The sequence below is a fragment of the Caretta caretta genome, chromosome 11, assembly GCF_965140235.1.
Source record: "Caretta caretta isolate rCarCar2 chromosome 11, rCarCar1.hap1, whole genome shotgun sequence".
NCBI lineage: Eukaryota > Metazoa > Chordata > Testudines > Cheloniidae > Caretta > Caretta caretta.
In genome coordinates, this window is record NC_134216.1 from 80,240,917 (window position 1) to 80,254,244 (window position 13,328).

General features: G+C 41.9%; 1 protein-coding gene across 6 annotated transcripts in view; it reads left to right on the top strand.

The window, feature by feature from the left end:
* The window catches only part of ADARB1 (adenosine deaminase RNA specific B1), a 244,668-nt gene that overhangs the window by 119,521 nt on the left and 111,819 nt on the right, over positions 1 to 13,328 (top strand). Inside the window, exon 1 of one of the 6 annotated variants that reach the window (XM_048868927.2) lies at positions 384 to 740. The exons of the other annotated variants lie outside the window; for them this stretch is intronic. Coding sequence (XP_048724884.1) covers positions 641 to 740 — 100 coding nt within the window. The 5' untranslated portion in view covers positions 384 to 640. Of the gene's footprint in view, positions 1 to 383; positions 741 to 13,328 lie in introns of those variants that run through there. 6 annotated transcript variants of the gene reach the window in all.

Sequence of the window (13,328 nt, forward strand, 5' to 3'; positions counted from 1 at the left end):
TTAAAATGAGTCAACAAGAGTCAAAATGAAGATTCATGCAGGAACCTTAATATGTTGCTTGTACCTATCATGTAGTATTTTTGTTTTTCTTGCCACATTATACCTTTAATATATTGTTCAGATAATTGCTAAAAAATATAAAGGAAGAGGTACAGTCTGAGTTAACCTTGCTGTTGGAACCTTATGTTTTGTGTTTTCTTGCTTAATTTTACTGTAACAGTGATACAGGTTATTTCCATTTTATAAAGGTGAAAGGAAAAGACAGACTGTAACTAGTTGGTGTGGTGTTGGTGTCCTCATCTCTGGAAATATATGTTCAGTTTCATAAACCTGTCCCTCCTTGCTCTCTCATTTTCAAAACAATCTGTAAGGGTTAATTGTCACATGTGCCTCTTGCGGATAGTAGGAATGAACTGCAGTGTTTAGTGTACTGTGCAGTTAATCCTGCAGTTTGATGAATGAACCTTGAATAGACAAGGAGAGTTTGTAGTGCTGACATGTTAACACAAGAGTTAACTGTTCTCATGGCTTCTATGGCTTGCTGAAATAAATCACTGTAGTAACACAGTGAGTTTTTGAGACAGAGTGAGATTTAGCACTCTGGCAACCTGAGCTGACTGGATTGTAGCACTTAGCCTGCATGGCATCTCTGCTAACTGGGACTTTGAACATGGGGACCTTCTTCAGCATTGTGAGGCGTCGCTATAAAAGGAGGCGTAAGAAACGTTCTGAGAGGAAAGGTAGTATATTAATTTTTGTACTGTCAAAACAGAATATTGGTGAGCTTTTACAAATAGAAAAATGCATTGTAGAAATGTTTTCAGATTATACTGAAATGTAAATACTAAATATAATTTTTTTCATACATATCTTTAAAAAAATAAATTCTGTAACACTTTTTTTATTATGTTTGAGTATTGAACACCAAAAGCAATAAGCTTCAAATGGAAATCAATTTTCCAATATATTTCACTTTCCTTCCAGGCTTTCAAAATTAAAAATATTTATTTTTAGACAAACATGTGGAAGCCTTAAAGTTGCACAGCTTTTTGTATTTTACTGCTTATTTTATCCCTAATGAATTGTTTCATGTGTCAGACTGTAAGCTGTCTGTCTTGTCACTGGATATTCATTAATCAGCTCATAAAATGTGCTTTTTCTGTCTTTAAAATTAGCCTGTCTTGAACAGCAAGTATAAATTGAGAGCTACTAAAAGTCTCCTTTATCTTTTAACTAAATTTGTAAGAAATCTGTAAAGTATCCAAACTATTAAAATCTCATTTAGATTGCATTGCTATTCATCGAGCTACACCTTTGCTGTTTAACACATTTAGATTAGGTAAAGAAGGAATTATTTTATTCCTTAAAATCTGTCAACTAGCTTACATATCTCTTGAAAACAAAGTGCATTAATGAGAACCCTGGTATAGGCTCGTTATAATTTCTTGAAGTATTTTGTACTATTTGTATCTTTGTACAATTAGAAAATACTGAATTGTCTCTGGAGAATAATATGATATCTGGAAAAACAGAACATTTCATATATGACACTTCATAAAAATACATAAACCTTGTAGAAAGGTGTAATTCTGCTGCTGTAAATGTTATTTTTCTGATTCCATTTGTATCTGTGCATATCTGTAATTCTTCTGTCATTTTTGTATCTGGTTGATTGGTATGGCTGGCATGTAATGTATTTAGAATTACAGGCATTCTTGTCAAATGCTGCTCTTTGTATTTTAGAATATGGCAGTAGATACAGCCCTATACAGATGACATTAACTGCAGTAACTGTATTTAGTTACCAAATCTATTTTGTGTTTTTGATTAAATACATCAAATAACTCTAAAACAGTGATCATATATCTGAAAATACAGCAGAAGACTGTACTAACTGAAGCAATATCTCTAGGGAAAAATGATAGCTTGCAAACTGGAATTTGGTTTTTCATTATTTAGATTCCATACGTGGTAATTAATTTATGTAAAAACTGAGTAACTCAACCCAAATCACTAACAAAGTTGAGCTGGCATGTTGGCTATATCTTATAGTACCTTTACCCTACTGCAAATCCCTGCTAAGCAAATATTTAAATTTTTTCTTGACTCTTGTCTTTTGTTTGAAAATACATTTTTTCCCAGTGCTTTCAAAGTTTAGTATTCAAATATTATGGATCATATTTTAGAACAGGCAGGAGAGGAAAAATTAAGAGGAAGGCTAAGGGCTGCATCCAGACAACTTAAATGGACTTTGGATCATGCCTATAGTGAGAAGATAATGATTATCTGACAAGACAACTTGAATCTGTGTAGAACTCTATGCATTTTGTCACTGGGCAAATTTCACTAAAAATCACTGATGGATAAAATAGATCATTTTTAGTTTTGATACTAGTGCATGCAAGCGTTACCCATTTTTCAGGTTCTGAAAGCTCTCTGGGTTAGTAGTGGATTAGTAGTATTGCATGAAGTGCATATTCCCTATTGCACATACATTCAAATCGATCGTGCAATGTTTTTTTTATTAAGATCCTTAAAATAAAATGTAAACATTGTATTGGAAAGTCCAATCAAGCTATGTTAGTTCTTTCTCTCTTATGTCCCATCTTTTAGATGAATTTAGAAAAAAATTATGTTTGTCAAAGTAGACTGGTGACATGATCCACGAATCTTGTAAAATAATACATCTGTTTGAGTCAAACTAGAAGTGTATGGAAGGAATATTTAAGCTCTGTGAATAACTGTATAGGGATGAAGAAATAAAACAGTTAAAAGAATAAAGCTTCAGTGTATAAAGTGCTATAGAAGATAGACTAGTTAAGGATTCAACAAAAACTTTTTACCAAATCAACACACACTTCACTTTAAAAAAAACAAACAAACAAACAAAGCTGGAGATTTCTAAATCCCTTTAGAGACCTGCGAACAAGACTAGATTTATTGTACAGTGTTTTTTCAAATAATGTTAGGGATTTCTAAAGAGCCAAATCTTGGTCCCAGTGAATTTAGTGGATGTTTGTCATTAACTTCAGTGGGGCTCGGATTTGTCTAAACGTGCTCTTTGGTTCTGTATGTATTTTTTTATTCTGTTCTTGAACATTTGTTTACTTTTGACACCACTGAAGTGGAAATGTGAGTTTTACAAGGTGGCTGGTTTTTGTTCTTATATAATTAATAAACAGAATTTTAGATTCCTCATCTTTTAAATGCCAAATTAATCTACCAAAACATTTTTATATTTTAGGAAATTGTTACAAAATAGTAAATTATTTTAAGTAATGTGACTGATTAGAAGACATGATAATCAAAACATTGTTCTTCAGAACGTAATCTGAATCAGATCGGCTTGTGGTTTGAAAATTGATCAAGTTTGGGTTTGTTCAAAAGGGGAGCTGATTTGGGACGGTGGATGGCGGATGGCTTAATTTTAATTCTGTTTCTAAAACCTGTAATCCAGATTTTCCAATGTCTGTAGCACCCACTAGCTACTGTTTTCAATGGATTTGTTGAGAACTGAGCCGTCATGAAAATCTATCCCTTATGGCCCAATCCTGTTTCAACTGAGGCCAGCAGAAAAACTCCCATTGACTTTTTTGGGAAGCAGAAAGCAAAATTAGACCCTTTGTTATACATACTTTCCTAAACCATGATCTTTACAGTCCTATTGTATTAATTTCAGAGATCAAGCATTAAATGGTGTTGTAAAATCTGTCATGGTCCAACATGAAACAGCGTAACAAAGGTTTAGAATTTTTTTTTCTACAGAGGCCTTGGTTTCACTTGGTTCCTTGGCAAACACCCAAAAGCATTAATTCTAAAGTTGAAATTTTATTGATCAAACACAAGAAAGAATAAGCAATTAAAACAAGCATGTATATTGAAATGGGGAAATTGAGTGATTATGGAAAACAAATGATCATAACCTTTAAAATCTCTCTCCTTTTTTGGAGGCAAAATATCAGCATGTCATTTTCAGAACAATCTGTCTCTGATGAAAAGGAAAAGATTAATTCTACTTTTAGTCCTGATGTGTAAAGTGCATTCGCTTCTGTTTCTAACAAACACAGACACATGGTGGAGGAGAGGGGATCGAAAAGATGAGGAAAATACAGCTTTTGTTGATGTGTATATATACCTACTGCTATGCTCTTATTATTAGAGAATGGAATTACTGTCCATAGAGATTCTATAGTACACTTTGGTTCATTTAAGATTTTTACTTCATTTTATTCTATGCTTTCTTTCACATATAGTGCCACTCCCCCACCAGCACGACCTGTTCTATCCTTCCAATATATTTTGTACCCTGGTATTACTGTGTCCCGTTGATTATCCCCATTCCACCAAGTTTCTGTGATGCCTATTATATCAATATCCTCATTTAATACAAGGCACTCTAGTTCGTTCACCCGTCTTATTCTTTAGACTTCTAGCACTGGTATATAAGCACTTTAAAAAATTGTCACGTTTTAGCCGTCTGCCTTTACATGATGTAATTGAATGAGACTCTCTTTCATTTGACTGTTTCTCATCAAATGCTACTTGTATTTTATCATCTTCTATCTTCTCCTCCTTACTAGGACATAGAGAATCTCCATTTAATAGACCCTCCCCTAAGGGATGTCTCTGTCCGAACCACGTGCTCCTCTACACCTGTTGGCTTTCCCTCAGCCCTTAGTTTAAAAACTGTTCTATGACCTTTTTAATGTTAAGCGCCAGCAATCTGGTTCCATTTTGGTTTAGGTGGAGCCCATCTTTCCTGTATAGGCTCCCCGTCTCCCAAAAGTTTCCCGAGTTCCTAATAAATCTAAACCCCTCCTCCCTACACCATTGCCTCATCCACTCATTGAGACCCTGCAGCTTTGCCTGTTTAACTGGCCCTGCGGATGGAACTGGAAGCATTTCAGAGAATGCTGCCATGCAGGTCCTGGACTTAAAATTGGCCTCCAAGACCTTTCTCCTATCCTTCCCTATATCATTGGTACCTATATGTATCATGACCACCATCTCCTCCCCAGCACTACACATAAGTCTATTTAGATGTCTCGAGAGATCTGCAACATTTGCACCAGGCAGGCAGGGCACTATGTGGTTCTCCCAGTCATCGCAAACCCAGCTATCTATGTTTCTAATGATCAAATTGCCTATAACAATTACCTGTCTCTTCCTAATAACTGGAAGTCATTATGTGTATGAAATCAGATTTTTTTGAATAGGTGTGGGGCTGCACCTGTGCTCCAAGTGCCCACTCAGTCCTGACAGCTGAGGGCATAAAGGCAGGGCAGATACAACCTGCAGTCAGTTCCTTCACTAAGAATCCCCCAGGGGTAGGACTCTGATCAGCAGGGATGGAGGGAAAGCTCTGGAGTCCATGCACACAACACATCTCAAAGAACCAGTTACTTAAAATAACTGCATCCGATGAAGTGAGCTGTAGCTCATGAAAGCGTATGCTCAAATAAATTGGTTAGTCTCTAAGGTGCCACAAGCACTCCTTTTCTTTTTGCAAATACAGACTAACACGGCTGCTACTTTAAAACTTAAAATAACTGTTCTTTCTTCAAATGAGTGTTCACATATATTCTACTCTGGGTGAGTAACAAGCAGTTACCCCAGTGCCAGGAGGTGAGTGAGCAGAGGCCTTCTTGTAGAATGAACATAGGACTACCCTGTGAAAACAAACATTTGACCTGGCAGCTTGCATTAAGGAATAAGGCATGGTAATAATGTGGATCAAACATCTTGCTGCTGCTTTACATATTTCTGATACAGAATGTTACCCAAGCAGGCCACAGGGGCTACCTGGGCCCTAGTAGAATGAGTTCAACCTGTCCAGATGGGTATTTTAGCAAAAGCTGGAAAGTTATGACAGAGTGTGAGACCCAATGACTCTGGCTGTCCCTTTACCCTTTCAGCAAATGCCATGAAGAGTCTAGGTGTACACATGGATAACTTGGTCCTGTCCAAATGAAGCTCTCATAACATCCAATGCTTGAAGTCTCATTTTGCTTGAGGGGTGGGAAGGAATATGGGTTAGGGAAGAAAAGTGGTGGGGGATTGGGAATAGACTGATGTGGGAGTCCTAACCATCCGGAAATGTCAGGTGAGGCCTGAGAGCAACTGGGTGTAAGACCCTACATGGGGGGCCTGCCATTAGTCTCTCCTATCCTAACTGATAGCATGACCACCAAAAAGTCTGTCTTCATCCATAGCTGGTAAAGAGAACAAGTAGCTAATGACCCAAAAAGGGAGGCTCCATCAGAGCAGCCAACACCAAACTGAGGTTCCAGGAAACAATGTCTTGAACTGCAGCAGGTACCAAAGGTGTACCTACCTCCTATATGCTGTCATTTCTCTTTGAAGATTGGATGTTTTCCCTGTGGTGGGGAAAACACCACAGGAACCCAACACTTTAGCATTTAATTTCAGAAAGGGGGACTACACAAAAACGAGGGAGTTAGTGAAACAGAAATTAAAAGGTACAGTGTCAAAAGTGAAATCTCTGTAAACTGCATGCAAACTTTTTAAAGACACCATAATCGACGCTCAACTTAAATGTATACCCCAAATTAAAAAAACATAGCAGGAGAACCAAAGAAGTGCCACCGTGGCTAAACAGCTAACTAAAAGAAGCAATCAGAGGCAAAAAGGCATCCTTTAAAAAGTGGCCATTAAATCCTAGTGAGGAAAATAGAAAGGAGCATAAACTCTGGCAAATGAAGTGGAAAAAATATAATTAGGAAAGCCAAAAAAGAAATTGAGGAACAGCTAGCCAGAGACTCAAAAAGTAATAGCGAAATTTTTTTTAAGTACATCAGAAGCAGGAAGCCTGCTAAACAACCAGTGGGGCCACTGGACAATTGAGATGCTGAAGGAGCACTCAAGAAGGATAAGGCCACTGTGGAGAAACTACATGACTTCTTAGCATTGGTCTTCACTGCTGAGGATGTGAGGGAGATTCCCAAACCTTAGCCATTCTTTTTCGGTGACAGATCTGAGGAACTGTCCCAGATTGAGGTGTCATTAGAGGAGGTTTTGGACCAAATTGATAATCTAAACAGTAATAAGTCACCAGGACCAGATGGTATTCACCCAAGAGTTCTGAAGGAACTCAAATGTGAAATTGCAGAACTACTAACCGTAGTCTGTAACCTATCATTTAAATCAGCTTCTGTACCAAATGACTGGAGGATAGATAATGTGATGTCAATTTTTAAAAAGGGCTCCAGAAGTGATCCCGGCTATTGCGGGCCGGTAAGCCTAACTTCAGTACTGGGCAAACTGATTGAAACTATAGTAAAGAACAAAATTGTCAGACACGTAGATAAACATAATTTGTTGGGGAAGAGTCCATATGGATTTTGTAAAGGGAAATCATGCCTGACGAATCTGCTAGAATTCGTTGAGGGGGATCCAGTGGATATAGCATACTTAGATTTTCAAAAAGCCTTTGACAAGGTCCCTCACCAAAGGCTCTTAAGCAAAGTAAGCTGTCATGGGATGAGAGGGAAGGTCCTCTCATGGATTGGTAACTGCTTAAAAGATAGGAAACAAAGCGTAGGTATAAATGGTCAGTTTTCAGAATGGAGAGAGGTAAACCGTGGTGTCCCCCAGGGGTCTGTACTGAGCCCAGTCCTATTCAACATATTCATAAATGATCTGGAAAAGGGGGGTGCACGTTGAGGTGGCAAAATTCGCAGATGATACAAAACTACTCAAGATAGTTAAGTCCCAGGCAGACTGCAAAGAGCTATGAAAGGGTCTCAGAAAACTGTGTGACTTGGCAACAAAATGGCAGATGAAATTTAATGTTGATAAATGGAAAGTAATGCACATTGGAAAACATAATCCCAACTCTACATATAAAATGATGGGGTCTAAATTAGCTGTTACCACTCAACAAAAAGATCTTGGAATCATTTTGGATAGTTCTCTGAAAACATCCATTCACTGTGCAGCGACAGTCAAGAAAGTGAAGAGAATATTGGGCATCGTTAAGAAAGGGATAGATAATAAGACAGAAAATATCATATTGCCTCTATGTAAGTCCATGGTATGTCCACATCTTGAATACTGCCTGCAGATGTGGTCGCCCCATCTCAAAAAAGTTATATTGGAATTGGAAAAGGTTCAGAAAAGGGCAACAACAATGATTAGGGGTATGGAACTGCTTCTGTATGAGGAGAGATTAATAAAACTGGGACTTTTCAGCTTGGAAAAGAGATGACTAAGGGGGAAGATGATAGAGGTCTATAAAATCATGACTGGTGTGGAGAAAGTAAATAAGGAAGTGTTATTTACTCCTCATAACACAAGAGCTCGGGATCACCAAATGAAATTAATAGGCAGCAGGTTTAAAACAAACAAAAGGAAGTATTTTTTCACACACTGCACAGTCAACCTGGGGAGCTCTTTGCCAGAGGAGGTTGTGAAGGCCAAGTCTATAACAGGGTTCAAAAAAGAACTAGATAAGTTCATGGAGGATAGGTCGCCCAATGGCTATTAGCCAGGATGGGCAGGGACAGTGTCCCCAACCTCTGTTTGCCAAAAGCTGGGAATGAGCGACAGGGAATGGATCACTTGATGATTACCTGTTCTGTTCATTCCCTGTGGGACGCCTGCCATTGGCCACTGTTGGAAGACAGGATACTGGGCTAGATGGACCTTTGGTCTGACCCAGTGTGGCCGTTCTTATGTTACCATCTCCATTACCATTTTAGCCATGAAGTTATCTGCATTAGTAACCAGAACACATAATACCCTCAGTTTCAATATCTTTGAGTTTATCCCTCTTTCCCGTTCAACACATCGTACTATTATATTCCATACTGAATGAAAGCAAAACTCCTCTACATACATAATTTTCTAAGAACTCAAATGTATTTTGCTTGAGAGCTACATAGGCCTGATTAACAATTATTTACTGACCTCATAAGGTGCACGTATAGTTTCATGCTCTCCCTGAGCAGCCCTTGTCTACGCCAGTAGTTCCCAACCTTTTCTTTGCCACGGGACGCCTCGATACCTTTGTTTATGTTGAGGTATACCACCATATTGTCTCCAAATGAACTCGTCCTCTTATTGCCTCAATTTAAGCTGCTTACTACTTTTGCCATTCACAGTCTGTACAATACAGTTAACAGTATTATAGTCTAATCTCACACCAGTTCAGTGCCCAGGCCCCACCCAGTTTTGCCCCCCAGTTCTGCTCCTCTTAGCTCCCCCAACCCACCCCCAGCCTCCACCCCCTTTCACCTCACCTCCGCTTCTTCTGGGGTTCTTTCCACCTCCCAACCCTGGGGGCTGCAGTGGGGTCCCTGCTTCCCTTCCAGGCTGAGAAGAGCAGCTCCAGGGGCTCTGCCCCGTGCCCTGCCAGTGGCTGCAAGGGGGAGAGGCAGAGGAGCTGACCTGTTGCTCACAGGAGGGAGAAGACCGAGATTGAGCTCTGATTGGTTGCTCTGTCCCTGGAGGAGGTGGGGCAGTGAGGCAGACAGCCAATAGAAGATGGCTTTCCCCTCCCCTGCTTGAATCCCGCAGGAGTCAGATTTGCTCTTAACCTGGCTTTGTGGAATGGAATGTGACACACATACATAGTATTTGAAAGGGGCCTCATCAGTGGTGAGCTGGAGCCGGTTCGCACCGGTTCGCTGGAACTGGTTGTTAAATTTAGAAGCCCTTTTAGAACCGGTTGTTCCACGAGGGACAACTGGCTCTAAAAGGGCTTCTAAATTTAATAACCGGCCAAAAGTGGCGCCTTAGGCGCCGACTCCATGGGTGCTCCCGGGCTGGTTTACCCAAGGGGAAAATTTGGTGGGTGCAGAGCACCCACCGGCAGCTCCCCACCCCACGCCCCTGGTCCCAGCTCACCTCCACTCCGCCTCCACCTCCTCCCCTGAACGCGCCGCCCTGCTCTGCTTCTCCGCACTCCCAAGGCTTCCCGTGAATCAGCTGTTCACGCTGGAAGCCTGGGAGGGCTGAGAAGCAGGCGGCGGCTTCGCGCTCAGGCCCAGGGAGGCGGAGGTGAGCTGGGGCGGGGGAGCGCGAGGAGGGCCGCCCATGCTGCAGCAGGTAACCTGGGGGGCGCGCAGGGGAACCGCTCCCCACCTCAGCTCACCTCCACCACCCTGGGCCTGAGTGCGAAGCCGCCGCCTGCTTCTCAACCCTCCCAGGCTTCCCGCCGAACAGCTGATTCGCGGGAAGCTGGGGTGGGGCGGAGAAGCAGAGCGGGGCGGCGCCTTCAGGGGAGGAGGCGGAGCGGAGGTGAGGTGAGCTGGGGCCGGTGCGGGGCGGGGAGCTGCCGGTGGGTTCTCTGCACCCACCAAATTTTCCCCGTGGGGTGCTCCAAGGTTGGAGCACCCATGGAGTTAGCGCCTAAGGCGCCACTTTTGATGTGATCAGTGGGGGGAGCAGCCACTCCCCCTGCTTCCCCCCCCCACAGGAGCCAGAGGGACCTGCTGGATGCTTCCTGGGAGCTGCCCCAGGTAAGCACCTCCAGGACTCCCCACCTCGCCCCCCGGCAGGTCCCTCTGGCTCTTAGGGGAGGGGTGGGCACCCACTACGGTGGCCCACGAGACCCTCCTGCCCAGTTCTGGGGGCAGACAGGGGACGGGGGTGGATGGGGCAGGGGTCCTGGGGGGGGGCATCAAGGAGCGTGGGGGGGTGGATGGGGCAGGAGTCCCGGGGGGGCGGGGTTGGGAAACAATCCTCTCATGGGGTGAGGAGGGAACCAGTTATTAAGGTTTTGGCAGCTCATCACTGGGCCTCATGCTGGAGAGCAAAAGTACAGAATGTGATCCAGCTCTAACACTAATTAAAATACAAGGAAAGTATTTTTTATTTTCACATGGAGCTTTTCAAAAAATTCCAAGTAATACCTGTTCGGGCCTCATGGCACACTGGTTGGGAAACACTGGTCTATGCTACTGTTACATGATTATGTCATAACCTTATTACCACACAGTTTGGTTGTGCCTATGTAGATCAGATCAAATCATGTTATTACCATGTTAATGGAATCGTTAAGGTTTATTTCCCTTAACATGGTTGTAACATGATTTGCTCTGGTCCATGAAGATACAACAAAAATGTGTTCTGACATGTTTAGGACGAAACAGTGTTGTGGCTGGGGTCTCAAATAGGTGTGTAATTGTAATATAGACAATACAAGCGTGGTATTCCCTATGCTGATGACTCATCATCATATATATAAACTGCATCCAAAAAAACTATGTGAAAGAATATTGATTGCAAAATCAAGCAAGCAAAGCCCAGGCAATGCCAAAATTAAGGTTTCCTGTACATACCTGATTCAGCCCTCTCGTAGATATGCACTGTGATACAATCTTTCATTACATATTTTTCCACAATTATTTTTCTATTTCTTTTAGTGTATTTTAATGTAATTTTCTAAGCTTTTAAAAAATTTAATAGGGAAAAAACAAAATATGGTTCCATATTGATCTCCCCACATGGGTCAACAGCAGTGCTGGAAGCTTTAGATTCACAACAGTCCTCTGCCACTTGAGCTAATGGAGTAACTGATCACAGCCTTCTACTACTATCTTCTATGTGAAGCACCTTACCAGAGGGGTTGGAGATGTGCACTTTGCCAGTGGGTTTCATCACAGTTTTTCCTAGACACCAGATGAATTTTGGAATTTGAGATGCCTGGGGTCAATTCCAGGCTCTGTAAGGAATTGTCTAGTAGTTATAAAGTTTTCTGTCCCTGCCCAGCCTCTCCCTGTCCCTTTATACTCCTACCGCCTCACTCCCCATCTGCTGTTGCTCCTCCTGTTCCACCTGATTATTGCCCCCTGTTGTTCCTCCCACTCCCAATGCCTGGCAAGTGCCTCTCTCTCACCTTCCTCCTTTTCCTGTCCGTTTTTCTCTTCTCACTCCCTTCCTACCAGGGGCATCACAAGGGGGGAAAGCACAGAACTCTTCCAGCCCTGTGGAGACAATGGCAGGGAGAGTGATCCAGGATGGGGGAGGGAGGGAGGAAAGGAAGAGCAAGCTCCTGCCAGGGTGGGGGAATGGAGGAAAGGAAGAGCAAGCTCCTGCCAGAGCTGGTGAACACAAAATGTGCCCCCCTGAAAAGGGGTCAAAGTTAAATTTCTGTACACGACCCTGCTTCCTACTATTCCTGAACTTTCAGCATTTGAGTTAAGCGGCTTCCTTCTTGCTCCCTGTATTCCAGAAAGGTGTAATTGAGAGCGTGCTTTTAGTATTTCTGTATCTGGTACCAAAGCAGCCCCAGCAGCCAGGAGGAGCAGTTGCTCAGAAACTCCTTCTTAGTTTCTATAGCCCTGGGATAGAACATGCTGAGTCTTTGGATGGTGCATATGCTTTCCAGTTGCCACACAGGAGCTGTGAGGGAATGCAGCACGCTGAGTGCAGTTGGAATCTGCAGCTAATCTAGCTGCCATACTCTAACAAGTCTCTACTGAACATGTGTGAACTGAGATTTTTCTCTAACCTTCTACTCAGAAACTGTACTTCAGCTGTTTTAGCTGAAACTTTAGAAAAGAAAGCAGATACACAGTATGAAAAGAACCTGAACAGTTAAAGTTTGGTGAAGTTCCAAGCAACCAAAAATGGGTGTTATAATAGGAAGTGCCGGACCACATTAAGCACAGGCATCACTGTGTTGATAAATTGGTATTTGATGTTAATAGATTGGTGAAGGTTCAGAGAAGAACTATGAGAATGATCAAAGGATTGGAAAACATGCCTTATAGTGTTAGACCCAAGGAGCTTAATCAATTGAGTTTAACAAAGAGAAAGTTAAGGGCTGACTTGATCAGACTATAAGTACCTACACTGGGAACAAAATATTTGATAATGGCCTCTTCAATCTAGCAGAGAAAGGTATAACATAATCCAAAGGCTGGAAGTTGAAGCCAGACAAATTAAAAAATTAAAGAAGTTGCAAATTTTTACATGAGAGTAATTAATCATTGCAATAACGTACCAAGAGTTGTGGTGGATTCACCATCAGTGGCAATATTTAAATAAAGAGTGGATATTTTTGTAAAAAATCTGCGCTACTTCAAACAGGCATTAATTCAGGGGAGTCCAATGGCCTGTGTTAGGCAGGAGAACATTCTAGAGGATCACACTGGTCCCTTCTGACCTTGGAATCTATGACTCTGCTGCAGCACAATTCACCACACACCCATCCCCTGCTCCTGCCTGCCAATCCATCCCCCCAGACCTCACATCTCTGCTGCATCATTGGTTCCCCCTGGTTCACTGGCTTATTGGTTCCTTATCTTTAAGTCTGTCCCCGGAATGGATATAGTAAGGAGCAGGAGAGAGAAGATACAGTG